General features: G+C 45.5%; 1 protein-coding gene across 2 annotated transcripts in view; it reads left to right on the top strand.

Annotated features, from left to right (window-relative positions):
• The window catches only part of LOC147102734 (phosphoinositide 3-kinase regulatory subunit 6-like), a 134,942-nt gene that overhangs the window by 62,009 nt on the left and 54,033 nt on the right, over positions 1-18,900 (top strand). For both annotated transcript variants that reach the window (XM_085963482.1, XM_085963483.1), the window contains exons 8-9: positions 1,672-1,741; positions 16,373-16,556. In XM_085963482.1, the coding sequence (XP_085819608.1) occupies positions 1,672-1,741; positions 16,373-16,556 (254 nt within the window). The remainder of the gene's footprint in view (positions 1-1,671; positions 1,742-16,372; positions 16,557-18,900) is intronic.

Genomic DNA, 18,900 nt, shown 5'->3' with positions numbered 1-18,900 from the left:
TCCTAGTTGGACAAGCAGCAAGAAGTTTACAGTGCTCTTTGCTGGTAGGCTTAGTGTTACCCTGATGAAATAATGCAACAGAACTACATCTCTATATATCTTTATAAATAAAATATGTATTAATCAGGGTAACACTAAGTGCCAGAATCTAACATGCATGATTATATTTATTACTTACTTATCAGCAGCTAGTTTACAAGCTTAACAAGTCTTAATTACAAGCTTAATTAAGACTATTCTAAGCATTCTCTGTACATACAGTCAGCCCCTGAACTGCCTGTGGGATTTTTACCTGTTTTGTCATAATCAATAAATGCATTTCTGTAGCAGTATTTTATCAAGCTAAAATTTAGTAAGCACCAGGATCTGGCATGTACGATTAAAGTGATCACTCGTTCATTGGCATCTAGTTACAAGTGTAACCTATCAAAAGATGAGGGATCTAGGTAATTTGCATACTGAGAAGGAAAAATGTTCACTTACACTTAGTACAAAGAGTCAAAAAAGATTAGTAAACATAAATACTAGAATGTCTTACTTTTAGTGATGCTGATATAGAAAATGATTTCTAATTGAAAGATAAAGTATTGCATTTAATAAATATAAATCAACTTTTATTTTCTCAGTTATACTATTATTTTGAGGTGATTAATGCTTTAGTTAGCCCTCTTCTGCCCTCTTGTAAACTTAATGAAGTCCAAGTCCTGATCTATAGCCAGTACACCAAGTGATTTTACTGTAACGTTATGCGTACCTCAGTAAATGTTACCCAACTGTGTGACTAGCATGGCCGATGGGGTAAAGGTCGTCATGCTGAAGTTGACTAACTGATTCTGTAAAATGAAACCATGAAGGACAATCTCCTTAATTCTGTAAAGGGGAATATAGAAATTAGATTGAACTTTCAGACAAGTTACCCTATGCACACCACAAAACCCTATAAAGTCGTGTAATCTTGACCACTATGTTGGTCTTCTTGATCCTGTTAATTCTGAAGAAGTGCAACTTGAAATGACCAGAACAGATGAAACCAAATATGTGGCTGGGGGAACTGGCAGGAATAGGTTAAGAGCAAATTAACAGTAGAATCTGATCACTATATATCAAAAGAGCTGAAACAATTCTTAAAAACGTTGATGGCTGGAGAGAAAAAGGCAAAAAAAACATGTTTATGCAAAAAGGGATTGTATGGTCAACTCCTGAGCATTGTAAGGCACGTAGAAACCTCAGGAATCAGAGGGGAAACAATGGCTCTGCTCTGCTCTGGATGGTGATCACCCTTGAGAGCCTGAGCTGTGGTGCAGTACAATATGTACCATGTCCATTCTTATCATATACCTCATCTGTGCCTCCTGGCTATTGAGAATTTTATTCTGTCAAATGTGTTTCTGTCATGAATGAATATAATATGTTGGGCTCCTTATTGTTGGTATTTCTCAAAGTAAATACTTTAAGATCGGGTGCATGTATGATTTTTAAGGTTGTTTTAAACAATTATTCATCATTTCAATAAAAGAGTTTCAGAACTCTAATTGCCTGCTCTAGATATCACCAAACTAATATAGATATCACTGAGCTTGGATAAAATGGTTTTATGATATTTACAGATATGCACCAGCAACTCTTAATTATTAACTTAATGGTATCTAATTAAAGCCCATTATTTTACAGGTGTATTGTACCAGAGGTTAGTTATTTCTGAACATGGGCTGAAAAATGATGCATTTCCACATTGGGAAAAGTAAGTATGATCCTATAGATAATAACTGGATAAAACTGTCTGTAGAATAAATGGTAATAGTGTGTCATATCTCAGATGGGGCTGTATTTCCAGCTTTGGAGTCAATTAAATGTAGGGGACAGACTCTATGACCCCTGTTGGGGATTAACGCCAGCCTGGGGATGGAGACTCACTGTGGCAGGTTTGTGAGGCCAAATGTGCCATTTCTGAGAACGTGACTTCATTAGTAGATAACCATAGAGAAAAATATTTTTCATGGGCAGTTTCTAACCAGCAAAATGACATTGTACGTTCAGGAATCTTTGTAGTGTCTTGTACAGTATCAAATTACTACTGTATAAAACCTGTGGACATTTAGGCCCCGATTTTCGGCTTGTGTGGGAAATGGTCGGATTTCCCCGAATGTGGGGTTTCTGACGCACATAAAAAAGTGTCAGCCAGCCCCACGCAATTTTCCCTCAATTGGCCAATTAATTCCCAGCATGTGGGAAGCCTTGCTAATTGTCTAAATCGAGTCAGAAATCCCCACAGTATGATGTCATCATTCGTGGTGCTTTCAAGGTCCATGGCAAGCACTGCATCCTCTGAAGGCTTCCAAATGAACCATACAGGATGGCAGAGGAGCCTGCAGCAGCTGTGGGCAGTGCCAGACCCCGAGCTGCCTTCAAATTCGACGAGGCTTCACTGCAGGCATTATTGGATGGGGTTAGGGCCCACAGGGAGGTCCTCTTCCTTAGGTCAGGGAGGAAGAGGCCTCCCACTGAGACCAATGCTGCATGGATGCAGGTGTCAGCAGATACCACCTCGCTGGGAGTCACCAGAGGAACCTTGGCATTACATCTGTAACTCCTTCCTTTACTCCCCCACAGTACCATCCAGAGCCCCCGTCCTCACTGTGGAGGAGGAAGAGGCTGTGCAGCCAGACTCCTCAGAGGAAGCTCCAACCTCTGAGGGTGCAGCGTCAGCAGAAGTAAGCGCACCCAGCACCAGCGCAGACACTCACACCTCGGGGGGACCTTTGGGACATAGAGTAGTGTTGTCACCTGGTGTTTCACAGCTGACAAGTGAGCCTCAGCAGATTCTGGAGACAGGGACAGCAGTGGAGAGTCCTCATCGGAGGGCGCAGGGCTCTGCCAGCTCAGCTCAGCTGCGCTGCATCTCGACCCTCTGCCTTTGGGTCCATCCGCAAGAGAAGAGGTGATGGATCTCCACGCACAGATGCAGGAGTCTCTGGCAGGTTTTGTCTCCAGGGTCGCTGCAAGTGTGGAGCGAATGGAGGAGTCCATAACGACCATGAGCAGAGCCTTTGTGGAGTTATTGGTGCATGAACGCAGCACCATGGAAAGGTTGGCAACCTCCATGGAGGAGATAACTTGCCAGCATACGGAAAACATGGTGAGTGCTCATAAGAGAATGACATCTCTTGAGGAGCGTTGGCCATCTGTTGAACAGAGAAACCAGATCTTCATGGAAGTCCTTCTGAGTAGGACTGCCAGTGCAGAAACGGGTCCCACTGGCCCCCTAAAGCGCAGCAAGGTGCTCTCAAGCCACTTCCAAGCGCTGGCCCCTTCTGGCTTGTGCAGCTTCAGGTGAGTGAGCAGCAGCCTGGTGCTCCTGGTAATCATCCTGCTGTTCCTGGTTCTGCTGCTGCCACCTCTGCTGTTGGAGATCCTCTAATGCCAGGAAGGGAAGGTGCCAAAGGCCTCCCATGCTTCTAGCAGATGCCTCGGTTGAGGAGGTCCTGAGTTAGGGTGGTGAGAGGGGCTTCCCAGGAGCTCACACTGAAGAAGTGTGTGAGGCTCCAACTTTCTGCAGCTGCTCCTAAGGCTTCAAATAGTTCCCCCAAGCCTTGATCAACAAGGTCCTGCAGCCTGCAAATGCTGCCTCTTTAAATATCTTCAGCCCTCAGCGACCTGCTGCTGCAAGCAAGCAAGCCAGCTGTTTTCACGCCAGCTCTCATCGGCGGGGTTCCCCGCAGGCGGGTTTCAGGTGGGGAAAGCCCCAAAGTCGCAACGGCACGGGAAAATCGTCCTTAACAAGGTGATCATTGGTGATTAGTGCTCCGACGAGCAGTCCGGCCAGCGGTGGGCGGGACTGAAGCGGGGCGCGTGGAAACAGCGGTCCGAAAGTCGGACGGGGCGGGGAATCAGGCGGGGGGGGGGTCCCGACCCGCTTTTTCCGCAATTTTCGGACCACGGCCGCATGAAAAGCCGCCCGACGGCTGCCCGAAAATCGGGGCCTTAATATTTATCTCTGCTGAAGCAAATCTTTAAAGTAGTAAGCAGGCTGTTACCAAATGTAGTAAGCAGGCTGTTACCAAATGTATCAGCCTGTTGCAAATTTTTTATTTCTTAATTTCAGTAGTGAGATGGAGAAGAGTAAATGTGCACAAGTAGACAACTGAAGTTATATATCTAGTGGTATCATACTGTTGACGTGGAGGAAGGGGTTGTAAGGTTCTGCATGAGAGAATTGCTATTAGGGGAATGGCATCATATGTTTTGAAATCCTGAATTAGTGACCGCCCCTTAAGTATGGTGCAGTATGAAGAGTTATTTGTGTTTCAATTAATTTGAGTGTGAACAGTGTGCTGATGCCCATGGAAAAAAGGGACAGCTTCCACAGTGTTACCTTGCCTGCTCTTGTCAGGTCATTGAACTTTTTCTGGCACCGATCTGCAGTTCTGGGGGTGAGAGGTGGCAGTCAGTGCCGCAGCCACCACCCTTCATGTGGCATGTGGATGACACTTTTTTGAGGCTTCCTCCTACAGGCACCCAGCAGAAGTTCTCTATGCTGCCTTTTCTCCAGAGTTGCTGGTCAGTTTCATTCAAATTCTGTGCTTATTTTTTCTCCCTCCTTTCCATGCCCTGTTCCAATCTTTGGGTACCTCTGCCAGATACTCCACCTGAAGATGTGCTTTCAAAAAGCCACAAAACCACACATGAGCCTTCTATGACATATACCTGACAGTGATCTCAGCCTAGCAATATGTTCAATAAGTACCTACTTCTCCCCCAGGCTAATGCTGCTATTTTCAGTGCTTATAAAGGCTTGCGATATAAATTTCCACCTACTACCCCAGTACAGTACTACTGTGTTACACAGGAGTAACGTGCTGCTGAAATGCCAGTGGGAATTTAAGTTAGCTGACTGCACAACACCAGCATAAATGACCCTGTTGATTTTCAGGGCCATTCTCTCCTGTGGGCATTTTCTTCCCTTGCTAGTTCTCTTCCAAATCTAGGTGTTTTTTTAAAACTTTAACTTTGGTTTATAGTTTCTGAGGTCTCTCTGGTGTAGCAGGGACTGTTGGTAAACCAGTTAACTGTAGTGTAATAGTGGGATTGATTGATTCAATTTAAATTCAATTAATTAAAGGGTAAGTCATGGCAGGACAGCCGGGCCCCGTGATATGCTCCTCCTGCGATATGTGGGAACTCAGGGACACTTCCTGTGTCCCTGACAACTACGTGTGCAAGAAGTGCATCAAGCTGCAGCTACTGACAGACTGCATTGCGGCGCTGGAGCTGCGATTGGATGCATACTGGAGCGTTCACGATGCTCAGGACATCGTGAGTAGCACGTTTACGGAGTTGGACACACTGTAGGTAGAGGTTGGACAGGAAGAAAGGGAACGGGTGACCAACAGGCAGAGTACTAGGCGCAGGCAGGTAGTGCAGGAGTCCCCTGTGGCCATCCCCCTCTCCAACAGATACACCACTTTGGGTACTTTTGGGGGGGATGGCTTATCAGAGGAAGGCAGCAGCAGCCAACTTCCTGGCACCAGGGGTGGCTCTGCTGCACAGAATGGGAGGAAAAAGAGGGGTAGAGCTATAGTAATAGGGGATTCAATTGTAAGGGGAATAGACAGGCGTTTCTGCGGCCACAAACGAGACTCCAGGATGGTGTGTTGCCTCCCTGGTGCAAGGGTCAAGGATGTCTCCGAGCGGCTGCAGACCATCTTGGAAGGGGAGGGTGAACAGCCAGTTGTCGTGGTGCATATAGGCACCAACGATATAGGTAAAAAGCGGGATGAGGTCCTAAAAGCGGAATATAGGGAGTTAGGAGATAATCTCAGGATTGCTACCAGTGCCACGTGCTAGTCAGAGTAGAAATAGAAGGATACTTCAGATGAATATGTGGCTAGAGGAATGGTGCCGGGGGAGGGATTCAAGTTCCTGGGACATTGGAACCGGTTCTGGGGGAGGTGGGACCAGTTCAAACCGGACGGTTTGCACCTGGGCAGGGCTGGAACCGATGTCCTAGGGGGAGTGTTTGCTAGTGCTGTGGGGGAGGGTTTAAACTAAAATGGCAGGGGGTTGGGAACCTGAGCAGGGAGACAGAAGAAAGGGAAACAAGGATAAAAGCAAAAGATAGGAAGGAGAAAAACAAAAGTGGCAGTCAGAGAAATCAACGGTTTAAATCAAACGTGGCCACAGTAAATAATAATTCTAATAGGTCTAAGAGTGTTAAAAAAACAAGCCTGAAGGCTTTGTGTCTTAATGCGAGGAGCATTTGTAATAAGGTGGATGAATTGGCTGCGCAAATAGAGGTAAACAAATATGATTTGGTTGGGATTACGGAAACGTGGCTCAAGGATGGCCAAGACTGGGAACTCAACATCCAGGGGTATTCGATATTCAGGACAGATAGGCAAAAAGGAAAGGGAGGTGGGGTAGCATTACTGGTTAAAGAAGGGATTAACACAATTGTAATGAAGGATATTAGCTCTGATGAGGTGGAATCTGTATGGGTAGAATTGAGAAATACTAAGGGGAAAAAATGTTAGTGGGAGTGGTATATAGACCTCCAAACAGTAAGGCGGAGGTTGGGGATGGCATTAAAAGGGAAATTAAAGAAGCGTGCAATAAGGGCACAGCAGTCATCATGGGTGACTTTAATCTACATATAGATTGGGCCAACCAAATTAGTAACAATACTGCGGAGGAGGAATTCCTGGAGTGTTAACGGGATGGTTTCCTGGACCAATATGTCGAGGAACCAACCAGAGATCAGGCCATCTTAGACTGGGTATTATGTAACGAGAAAGGATTAATTAGCAATCTTGTTGTACGAGGCCCCTTGGGTCGGAGCGATCATAATATGATCGAATTCTTCATTAAGATGGAGAATGAAGTAGTTGACTCAGAGACTAGGGTCCTCAATTTAAATAAAGGAAACTACGATGGTCTGAGGAGCGAGTTGGGTAGGATTGATTGGGGAATGGCACTCAAAGGGTTGACGGTGGATAGGCAATGGCAAACATTCAAAGACCGAATGGATGAGCTACAGAATTTGTTCATCCCAGTTTGGCATGAAAATAAAACAAAAAAGGTGACTCAACCGTGGCTAACAAGGGAAATTAGGGATAGCATAAGATCCAAGGAGAAGACATATAAATTGCCCAGAAAAAGCAATAATCCTGAGGATTGGGAGCAGTTTAGGATTCAACAAAGGAGGACAAAGGGATTAATTAAGAAAGGGAAAATAGAATATGAGAGTAAGCTTTCAGGGAACATAAAAACTGACTGTAAAAGCTTTTATAGATATGTGAAGAGAAAAAGATTGGTGAAGTCAAGCGTAGCTCCCTTGCAGTCAGAATCAGGGGAATTTATAATGGGGAACAAAGAAATGGCAGACCAACTAAATACATATTTTGGTTCTGTCTTCACAAAGGAGGACACAAATAACCTCCCAGAGATGCCGGGGAACATAGGGTCTGATGAAAGGGTGGAACTGAAAGAAATCAGTATTTGTAGGGAAATGGTGTTAGGAAAATTGATGAGACTGAAGGCCGATAAATCCCCAGGGCCTGATAATCTACATCCCAGGGTACTTAAAGAAGTGGCCCTAGAAATCGTAGATGCATTGCTGGTCATCTTCCAGAACTCGATAGACTCTAGAACAGTACCCATGGAATGGAGGGTAGCTAATGTTACCCCACTATTCAAAAAAGGTGGTAGAGAAAAAGCAGGGAATTATAGACCGGTAAGCCTGACATCGGTAGTGGGGAAAATTCTAGAGTCCATTATAAAAGATGTAATAGCAGAGCACTTGGAAAGCAGTGACTGGATCGGACAAAGTCAACATGGATTTACAAAAGGTAAATCATGCTTGACTAATCTACTGGAATTTTTTGAGGATGTAACTGGTAAAATAGATAAAGGAGAACCAGTGGATGTGGTGTATTTGGACTTTCAGAAGGCTTTCAATAAGGTCCCACATAAGAGATTAGCGTGCAAAATTAAGGCACATGGGATTGGGGGCAAGGTATTGACTTGGATAGAGAACTGGTTGGCGGACAGAAAGCAAAGAGTTGGAATAAACGGGTCATTTTCCGAGTGGCAGGCAGTGACTAGTGGGGTACCGCAAGGATCGGTCCTAGGACCCCAGCTGTTCACAATATATATTAATGATCTGGACGAGGGAATTGGATGTAATATCTCCAAATTTGCAGATGACACAAAGCTGGGTGGGAGGGTATGCTGTGAGGAGGATGTCGTGAAACTCCAGTACGATTTGGACAGGTTGGGTGACTGGGCAGAAACATGGCAAATGCACTATAATGTGGATAAATGTGAGGTTATCCACTTTGGTGGCAAAAACAGGAAGGCAGATTATTATGTGAATGGCAATAGATTGGGAGAAGGGGAAGTGCAAAGAGACCTAGGTGTTCTTGTGCACCAGTCGCTGAAGGTAAGAAGGCAAATGGTATGTTGGCCTTCGTAGCAAGAGGGTTTGAGTACAGGAACAAGGATGTCTTGCTACAGTTGTACAGGGCCTTGGTGAGACCGCACCTTGAGTATTGTGTGCAGTTTTGGTCGCCTTACCTGAGGAAGGACGTTCTTGCCATGGAAGGAGTGCAGCGAAGATTCACCAGGCTGATACCTGGGATGGCAGGAATGACGTATGAGGAGAGATTGTGTCGATTGGGCTTATACTCACTGGAGTTTAGAAGATTGAGAGGGGATCTCATCGAAACCTATAAAATTCTGTCAGGCCTGGACAGACTAGATGCAGGAAGGATGTTTCTGATGGCCGGGGAGTCCAGAACCAGGGGTCATAGTCTAAGGATAAGGGGTAAGCCATGTAGGACTGAAATGAGGAGGAATTTCTTCACCCAGAGAGTGGTGAACCTGTGGAATTCTCTGCCACAGAGGGCGGTGGAGGCCAGTTCATTAAATATATTCAAGAAAGAGTTGGATATATTTCTTAAGGCTAAAGGGATCAAGGGATATGGAGAGAAGGCAGGGACAGGGTACTGAATTTGGATGATCAGCCATGATCTCATTGAATGGCGGAGCAGGCTCGAAGGGCCGAATGGCCTACTCCTGCTCCTACCTTCTATGTTTCTATGTTCACATATCTGTTTTTCACCCATTTGTTCCTCTTTTTGGAAAAAAAAGTCTATTGTGCCCTGTCTCTGAAAGGTTTGTCTTCTCTTAGTGTCTCTTGTTTAGATTAGAAAAAACTTTTTCCCCCCACAGAATAATGGATATGTGGAATAAATTTCAAGAGAGTTTAGTTGAGTTGGAATCAATTGGCACGTCTTAATTTAAAAAAGGAGCTGGATCAATATCAGTTGAGAAGCAGGACTGAGGTTTATTGAACAAAACTGCTTTTCTTTTCAGGAAAGACTGAGGAAGGAAATTAATGTTCTCTAAAGTAGGGACTTCACAGGTGGTGTGTGAGGGAAGTCTATGATAGAATAATGGTTTTGGTGGTCTTGGGAGGACTTTTCTCATTCTGGGTTGGTTTATGTTCTTCTTTTCTGTCTTCTCTGTTTCTGTTCCTGTGTTTCAAAAAGCCTCTCTTTCGACCATTTCCTGACAACTTCGACAGTTAATGCAGTTCACTTGCCCAATTTGTTTTTCTGCTTTCTACAGCCTTTTTCTGCTAAGACTTTTATTTTTCTTTGCATCAGGAGAATGTAAAGTTGTTCCCTCCTCTGGCTGTGTTTCTATAATACTGTAGTGCCAGCTGGGCTGAACCTCTTTTGTCCAACCCTGCTCCCTAATATTTTTCATATAGTGCTCCTAGGGATCCCATTACCCCTTACCCAGTAAATTAAACGTGAAAGTCGACAGATATGTCACGGCTGTATCTTATCTGAAGTTTTCTTTAAATAATAAAATGTTTTATACAATTTAAATAGAGCAAAAATGGTTGTAATTTTTACATGTTGGAGATGGAATCCCATTGTGCTTGAAATTACATTAATTTTCTGTTACCTCACCTTGCCACTTCTTTGGGCACTTTCCCCTGTTTTTAAAAAAAAATTGTTTTGACTGACTTGCATCTTCCGTGATGGGCAGTTTTTTTACATCTTGATTATTGTTCTTGTGTAACCGTAAAAAGGTTTCAGATATGTGACATTACCCAACTAATGTTGAGAAACCAAGGTCAAAGCATTAAAGTGCAGGGCACCAGCAGGGCTGAAACAGTAAAGGAGATGAGGTAAATTAGAAAATGATTGGGTGATACTAAGGTTGTGCAGGAAGGAAAAAATTAGGAATGTAAGGAGTTCCACAGTTTTGAAATCCTAGGAAAGAATAAGTTAGAGTAGGAGACTGTGTGAGGAGTCTTGATTCCAACAGAGTGGGGATGTAGGGACGAGAACAGCATATAGATGTTTTACTTGAATCTTAGAAGGAACAAGGGAAGAGATTCAAAGGAGCACTGTCTGTAATAGAAACAACAAAATTGAGTAAGACACAAAAGATTATGAGAAAGAGAGAAGTTAACAACAACAACAACTTGTATTTATACAGCACCTTTAACGTAGTAAAATGTCCCAAGGTGCTTCACAGGAGTATTAAAAGACAAAAATTTGACACCGAGCCACATAAGGATAAACTAGGGCAGATGACCAAAAGCTTGGTCAAAGAGGTAGGTTTTAAGGAGCATCTTAAAGGAGGAAAGAGAGGTAGCGAGGCAGAGCGGTTAGGCAGGGAATTCCAGAGCTTAGGGCCTAGGCAACAGAAGGCACGGCCACCAATGGTTGAGCGATTATAATCAGGGATGCTCAAGAGGGCAGAATTAGAGGAGCGCAGATATCTTGGGGGGTTGTGGGGCTGAAGGAGATTACAGAGGTAGGGAGAGGCGAGGCCATGGAGGGATTTGAAAACAAGGATGATGTAGTGTATGTACCTTTAAGAGAGAACTACTTTTACAGCTCCTGCATACTGTAGTACCGGCAGTGATCACACCTGTATATAAGCCTTGAGCATGCCTCTGTACCCCCAGTCTTGAGACTACCCTACTCCAGTAAATACCTGTTGATTGTTAAGTTACAGCATTCGTGTGGTTATTGAAAAACATCATACTCTCAGAATCACGGATCTACCAGTGGCGACGAGTGTCGATTCGAATCTACCTGCAACTCTGCATTTCCCTTCGAGGATTCGCTCCGGGAGGGCGGTGGAAGAAAGTCGAGGCCAGAAACACGGGCGTCGACCACGAGCAACCGCCCAGTCGTCCGGCAGAGAGTGAACATCGCAGGGGAGGCTGTGGAGAGCCGGGCTTGGTTCCCCAGCCACGACGATCAGCAACAGACTGACGACCGGTACCAGGTACAGCGCAGACCCTTCCCGGACAGCGGCGGCTGGAGCCGACCGACGGCAGAGAAAAAGCCGAGCAGCGTCGACGGGGTAAGATAGAGGGTGAAGCGCACAGGGCGCAGCCGGGGGTTGAAAACAGAGCGGCGTCGAGGAAAAACAAAACGGAGAGAGGGTAAAGCAGCAGCCGGGTTCAGGACCGAGCGGCGGAAACGGGAAAGGCGCACAGAAAAAAAAAATGCAGAGCACAGCCAGGGCTCAAGGGCTGAACAGTGTCGGCGGGGAGAAGAAGGGAGAGTGCGGGAGACACCATTGAGCCGCGGAGAAGGAAGAGCACGGGAGACGCCATTTTTAGAAGCCGCAGCGGAGAAGAAGGGCGAGCGCGGGAAGAAAGGAAAGCGTGGGAGATGCCATTTTGTGCCAGCGGAGAAGAAGGGAAAGCACGGGAGACGCCATTTTTGACAGTTAAATCACACCCAGGGATGCCGAAGAGTGGCAGTATCTCTACGTTCGACAATGAAGTCGAAGATTGGGCGACATGTGGAACGTATTGAGGTGTAATGCAGGGCGAATGAAGTGCCAGATGCTAGGAAAGCACTGGTTTTGTTAAATTCCATGGGTGCAAAAACTTATGGGTTACTGCGAAACCTAATAACCCCAGAGAAGCCTGTGAATAAGAATTTCGAAATCATAGTAGAAATCCTACAGGACTTAAACCCCACACCGCTGCTGATAGCAGAACGATTTAAGTTCCATAAAAGGAAGCAACACAAAGACGAAAGCAACGCTGAGTACTTAACGGAACTGCGCAAGCTATCGAAACACTGCTAGTTTGGAGTGGGACTAGCAGATACGTTAAGGGACAAGTTTGTGTGTGGGCTTCAAAGTGAAGGAACCCAGAAACGGCTTCTATCAGAAAAGGATCTTACGCTGGACAAGGCTTTCAGTATGGCAGTATCACACGAAGCAGCCGCAAGGGGCGCTGCAGAGATACAACGGAGACCGCAAGAATATGGCACCAATGAAATGTCCTATGGAACAGGGAAGTGTTATCGCTGCGGCAGAACAACACACGACCAGAAGGATTGTTGGTTCAAGGACCAAGTGTGCAGACAGTGTGGAAAAGCAGGACGCATAGCAAGAGTCTGCAGGTCTGGGAAGAAAACCAACAGCAAGAAATCTCCACAGGAGAAGTACAAAAAGGTATACAAGGTGATGGACAGTAGTTCAGACGAACAGAAAAGTGACACAGACTCCGGAAGCAAGGAGCTGGGTTGTCTGAAACTACATAAGGTAACCAAAATGGAGGATCACCAGACTATCTGGGTTACACTCAAGATAGACGGAGTCCAAGTGAAAATGGAATTGGACACAGGATCAGCCCTTACAGTCATAAACCAAAGGGACTACAAGCGGCTATTTTCACATATACCCTTGAAAGCTACAGAGATTGCCTTGAAGACGTACACGGGGCAAAAAGTCTACCCCAAAGGAAAAATAAGGGTGAAAGTGATATACAAAGGCCAGGAAATACCTAAAATGGACTTATATGTATTGCCAGATGGAGGACCACCACTGCTAGGACGTGAATGGATCCGGAATATACAATTAGATTGGCATTCCATACAGGCACTGAAGGTTGAGGCCAAAAAGGATGACGACGTCACACCTGGACGACTGTCAAAAATGCTAACTGACGCAAAAGAAGTGTTCCAGGAGGGACTCGGAACACTAAAAGGCATAACAGCAACGATTAAAATAGAGGAAAATGCAAGCCCAAAGTTTCTTAAGGCCAGACCAGTGCCTTATGCGATCAGACCAGCCGTTGAAGCAGAGCTGGAAGGGTTGGAACGTTCAGGAGTACTGTCCAAAGTAGACTGGAGCGCGTGGGCTACACCCATCGTTCCTGTAATGAAGAGGTCATTGAGTAATACGCCTGGGGAACCAAAGAAGGTCCGCATCTGTGGGGATTTTAAGGTGACAGTGAACCCAGTCCTTCACATGGTACAATATCCGCTTCCACGAATTGAGGATATTTTCGCCTCGCTATCTGGAGGTAAACGCTTCACCAAAATTGATCTAGCCCAGGCGTACTTGCAAATGGAGGTAGAAGAAGCCTCGAAACAATACCTCACGATTAACACTCAAAGGTCTCTATCAATACAACCGGCTGGTGTTCGGGGTAGCATCGGCTCCGGCTATTTGGCAAAGGGCGATGGATCAAGTCCTGCAAGGGATTCCAGGGACCCAGTGTTATTTGGACGAAATCCTGGCCACGGGCGAAAATGACAGTGATCACCTCGCCAACTTGGAGAAGGTGCTCACCAGATTAAAGGAATATGGGCTATGAGCTAATCGTCACAAGTGCGAGTTTTTCCAGAAGCAGATCTCGTATTGTGGCCACGTCATCGATGAAGAGGGGTTACATAAGTCCCCTGAAAAGATTGAGGCAGTAGTCAAGGCTCCAGCACCGGAAAATGTGTCACAACTGAGGTCGTTCCTCGGGCTGGTAAACTACTACCATAAGTTCTTACCAAATTTGTCCATGGTATTACACCCACTGAACACCCTACTGCAAACAGGGGTACCATGGAAGTGGAATGACGAACGTAGACGAGCTTTCCAGAAGTGTAAAGAATTGATCACCTCAAAAGAGGTGTTGGCCCATTTCAACCCAGCACTACCTATTCGTTTGGCATGTGATGCATCACCCTATGGTATTGGAGCAGTGCTGTCGCACAAATTCCCAGACGGGTTGGAGAGGCCAGTAGCCTTTGCGTCTCGGTCACTAACCTCAGCCGAGCGCAACTACGCCCAGATTGACAGGGAGGCCCTCAGCCTAGTATGGGGAGTAAAAAAATTCAACCACTATCTGCATGGGCAGAAGTTCACCTTGCTGACTGACCACCAACCACTTGTCTCCATCTTTAATCCTAAGAAGGGCGTTCCAGTGATGACTGCACAACGGTTACAAAGATGGTCCCTGTTTCTAGGGGCGAATCAATATGAAATAGAATATAAAGGCACGAAACAGCATGGAAACGCTGATGGGCTATCACGCCTGCCACTGCCTACTGTGGAGGAAGCACCAGCAGTGGACCCTATCGAGATATTTTATTCGTCAATAATTGAACGATTGCCAGTAACGAACGCGGATATAGAGAAGGAGACCCGCAATGATCCGACACTGTCTCGGGTATATGATTTGACGGTGAGGGGATGGCCAACACATGGCGACTCACTGTTGCCAGCATTCTCATCCAGAAGTGAACAGCTGTCAGTATGCCAGGGGACAGTGATGTGTGGATCCCGAGTGGTGATTCCACCCAAGTTAAGGGAGAGAGTGCTAAATGAGCTTCATGAAGGTCATCTGGGAGGGGTGAAAATGAAAAGTCTTGCTAGGGCTTATGTGTGGTGGCCGGGGATCGATCAACAAATCGAGGACCTAACCAAGAGCTGCTCAGGATGCCAGAAGGTCCAAAATGCACCACCACATGCCCCTCTACACCCATGGGAGTGGCCCTCCTCTCCATGGCAACGGGTGCACATTGATTTTGCTGGTCCATTCATGGACTCAATGTTCTTAATAGCAGTGGATGCTCACTCGAAATGGCCTGAGGTGATAAAAATGTCCTCAACCACTACAGAGAAAACGATTGCAGTCCTACGGACCATATTTGCCAGGAACGGCTTGCCAGAGCAGATTTGCTCTGATAATGGACCACAGTTTGTGTCCAAAGAGTTTCGGAAATTTATGAGAAGGAATGGGGTCAGGCATTACACATCCGCCCCGTATGATCCAGCCACAAATGGATTGGCTGAGAGGTTCGTACAAACCTTTAAAAAGGCGATAAAGGCCATGTGCAACGATGAAATTCCACTACAGCATAAGGTGGACAATTTCCTATTAGCCTACAGAAATGCGACACATGCAGTCACCAACCAGACCCCGGCCATGATGCTCTTTAACCGAAGGTTGAGATCTCGTCTGGATTTGCTCAGACCAAATGTGCGAAGAAATGTTGAGGATAAACAATTCCAGCACATCAATGAGAAGCCGACAAGGAGCTTCAATGTAGGACAACCAGTCTTGGCCCGTGACTACCGAACAGAGAAATGGCAACCCGGAACGATATGCACAAGGCAGGGGCCATTAATGTACACAGTGGATGTCGGGGAGAACATTGTGAGACGCCACGTCGATCAGATCTTAGCGTCACAGGAACGAGTTAACCCCATGTCTCGAGTACCTGGGGATGAACCCGACAGACCGGTAGCATCTACCTCAGAACCAGTAGCAGTGGAAACCGATGAACTAACCAACGAAAAGGGGCCAGAATCGCCTCTGCACCAAGAACAAGAACCTCAGGAAAGGCGCTATCCCGAAAGGATCAGGAAGCCACCCCAAAGACTGAATCTATAAATGGACTATTGTTGTTTAATGTACATGTTGAAGTGTTAATTTTTATTTGAATATTATGGGTACTGCTAATCTAAAAGGGGAGGAATTGTAGTGTATGTACCTTTAAGAGAGAACTACTTTTACAGCTCCTGTGTACTGTAGTACTGGCAGTGACCACACCTGTATATAAGCCTTGAGCATGCCTCTGTACCCCCAGTCTTGAGACTACCCTACTCCAGTTGATTAAGTTACAGCACCTGTGTGGTTATTGAAAAACATCATACTCTCAGAATCACGAATCTAACAGATGAGAATTCTGAAATTGAGGCGTTGCTTAAGAGATATATTATCTATTAATTGGCAAGCTTTTTCTTCTATCCAGTCTGAGAGTGCAGGAGAGTTGTTGCTCTCTCCAGATATGGTAAAAGTCTTAAATGGACTTGTTTTTTTTTAATAGAATTCAGCCTTATTAGCTTAATTCTGGAGAAATATTTGATAACTATAATTTGATAACTAAATGTATTACTTTATCTGGAGTGAAATTTTTCTTATTGATATACAATTTAAAAAATTGAGCAAAGTTCTGTGTGACATTACTCCTTTAAGGGGTAAATAGTGTCTATCAAAAGGAGTTAAAATTCTTTGACAAGATAAATCTTCTTTCTTTCTCAGGATTTTCATATTTGCTGATCCTGATCTTATCTCTGAAGAAGTCTGTAATGCTCTTTGCAATGAGATCCACTCAATGAGCCCAAATGAGATATCCACTGTTAATATGGGTCATGTTATAAAACACACCATACAAGCAACCCTGGGAGAGAGCTGTAATATCAGCAGACTGGACGAGGCCTTGCAGGTCAGTATGATGTTCAAAATAAATCTTTTCATTTATAGAGTATTGACTACCACAGGTGATTTTAAAGGGATTGTTCATATCTGCAGTCGAGGCTTTGGATATTAAAGTCTGCTCTCTTGATCTGTTGTACTATTCCAATTACTTAAACTTAAGACAATAGCACACCAGAATAACGCTGATACAAATTATATATGAGGGTACATTCCCATGGGGGATTCTCCCATTCGTCTGCTGTAATTCTAGTGGAAGAGCTGTTTATGCCATTTTACCGAGGTTTCCGTAGCTCTTCTGGTGCAGACAAGTAGGAGAACCCCCTATATGTATATTGTCAATCACCTGTGGCATTGTACACGGGGAGTCAAGACCAAATGTAGTCTTCAGGAGAAGCGGAGTTAGAGAGTGGGGAAGTAATTGGACCATGGCACGCAATCCCCATTTTAAATCTGTCCTTTCAGTTTATAAAGTTTCTAGAACACAAAGCAAAGGCTACAACAGGTGTGTAGTGAGATCACATTCATTTTTCTCTCACATACAGATGCACAGCCGCTTTGTCTTGAAACATTCAATATGAATTTCACCCCAGTAAAGCTTTTGAAATTTTCCCTCTAACTTTTCTTCAAATAATTTTGAAAAGCCTTTGCGCAGAAAATGCTAGAAACTATAGAAAAAATATTCCCCTGTATAGTTGATTGAACAGTTATGATGCATCCTGAGAATTAGGTAAAATCTATCTGCTCAGACGGCACAATCCAAATTCAGCCTACAGCTCTAGCTAAAAATATTAACTCCAAGCCCAGGCTTTTGGGAAAACCTGAAGTCTTCAAGTAAAAAAGACGCAAAAGACACTTTAGTGAATAAATGTAATCATGTTGTTGTGAAATTTGTTATTTTTTTACTTCTATTTAATAAGCCCTTATTTTGAACATTAGAATTTTTAAATTACTGAGATGAGGAAAAAGACTGCTTGGAAAAAAGATTAATCAGAAAGCATTTGGAGAGAATTGTTGGTGATGCATTTACATGGGTGTTTTGACATGCTGATATAGAAATTTATAATGGCCCAGAAATTTGGGTCAGGGGCTTCCCGCGGGTGCAAGCCCCTGACCTGCACTTACCTTGCATGCCGGCCGTTCAGCTGTGGGCCCCCGTGGAATTCCGATCTGGGGCCTGGTCCAGCTGCCGGCGCGCAGTGCTTGCGTATCCCAGGGGCGCAGTTAGTTCGATGCGTCCCCTGGGATCACGTGTGTTAAGTCTGTGTGTTATATTGAGAATTACTACACAGACCACAAGAGTAAACTTTAACAGGTCTTTACTAGTTGGAGGTCAGGGCGGAACTGCCCAATAAATCATTACACAGCACTTATATACCGGTGTGGTCACCACCGGTATTACAGTATACAGCAGCCAAGATAAAGTAGTGCAACTCTTAAAATAGTTCTCTTAAAGGTGGAACGGTTACATACACTACAATCCTCCCTTTTTAGCTTAACCGTATATATTCCCCATTAAACATAACATCATAACATATATGCACAACTTCATGTAAAAACAGTTCACAGATTCAGTCTCTGAGGCGGCGCCTCCTGCGCCTCCTGACTCGGTCCGGATAGCGCCTCGGTGGTGTAGTAGGTTTTCGTTGCTGGGGTGACTTATCTAATAGTCCTTCACTGGACTTAACAGCTTGAATTTTCGTAACTTCAGAACCAGCTTTGTTGACTTCTAAAGGCTCGAGTACCTTGGGAAGTTTTCCTGCTTCCAGACTGATTTGGCTCAGTTCGGAGGGACCACGTGCGTGACCTGATAGGGGTGATAATGGTTCAGATGAGTCATCGGCCTAGAAATTAGGTTTGCCTCCGCCAGGGCTTTTGCGCCCGAAATTTTGCGCCCACGATAATTGCCGCTGCGCCCGCCAAAAATTCAGCTACCCGCGCCCAGACGGCTGCGGGCGCTAATGGAGGGTTTCAGCACCTCGCTATGGGCGCTGAATGCAGGTTTGCGGCGCTAATCCCCCGCTGCGGCACCCGATGCGGTGCGGCAGGCTGGGGTACTGCAGGCCTCCTCCTTCTGTTAAGGAGGAGCTGCCTGCAGCCGACCGCTGACCGGTCGATTCGCCCGACAAATGAGCCCGGCACCTCGGAGAAGTGCCGGGCTCGCGGGCCACACACATCAGTGCCGCGGGGGGGTGGTGGAGGAGTCCGGGGAGGGAGGTGCGGGCAGGCGGCCGCCGGGAAAGCGGCCGGCTGCCGCTCCACCTTAATGCACCGGCGCTACGTGCTGCAACATCCCGTTGAACAATCGTTGGTTGCGGCTGCCACGGGCGAGGTGGCCGCAACTGAATTTGGGC

This window comes from Somniosus microcephalus, chromosome 21 (genome assembly GCF_052327205.1).
Source record: "Somniosus microcephalus isolate GS21.2 chromosome 21, FLI_Smic_1.0, whole genome shotgun sequence".
Classification (NCBI taxonomy): Eukaryota; Metazoa; Chordata; class Chondrichthyes; order Squaliformes; family Somniosidae; genus Somniosus; species Somniosus microcephalus.
Note: the sequence above shows the minus strand (reverse complement) of the source record. Positions and strands in the feature narration are given on the sequence as shown.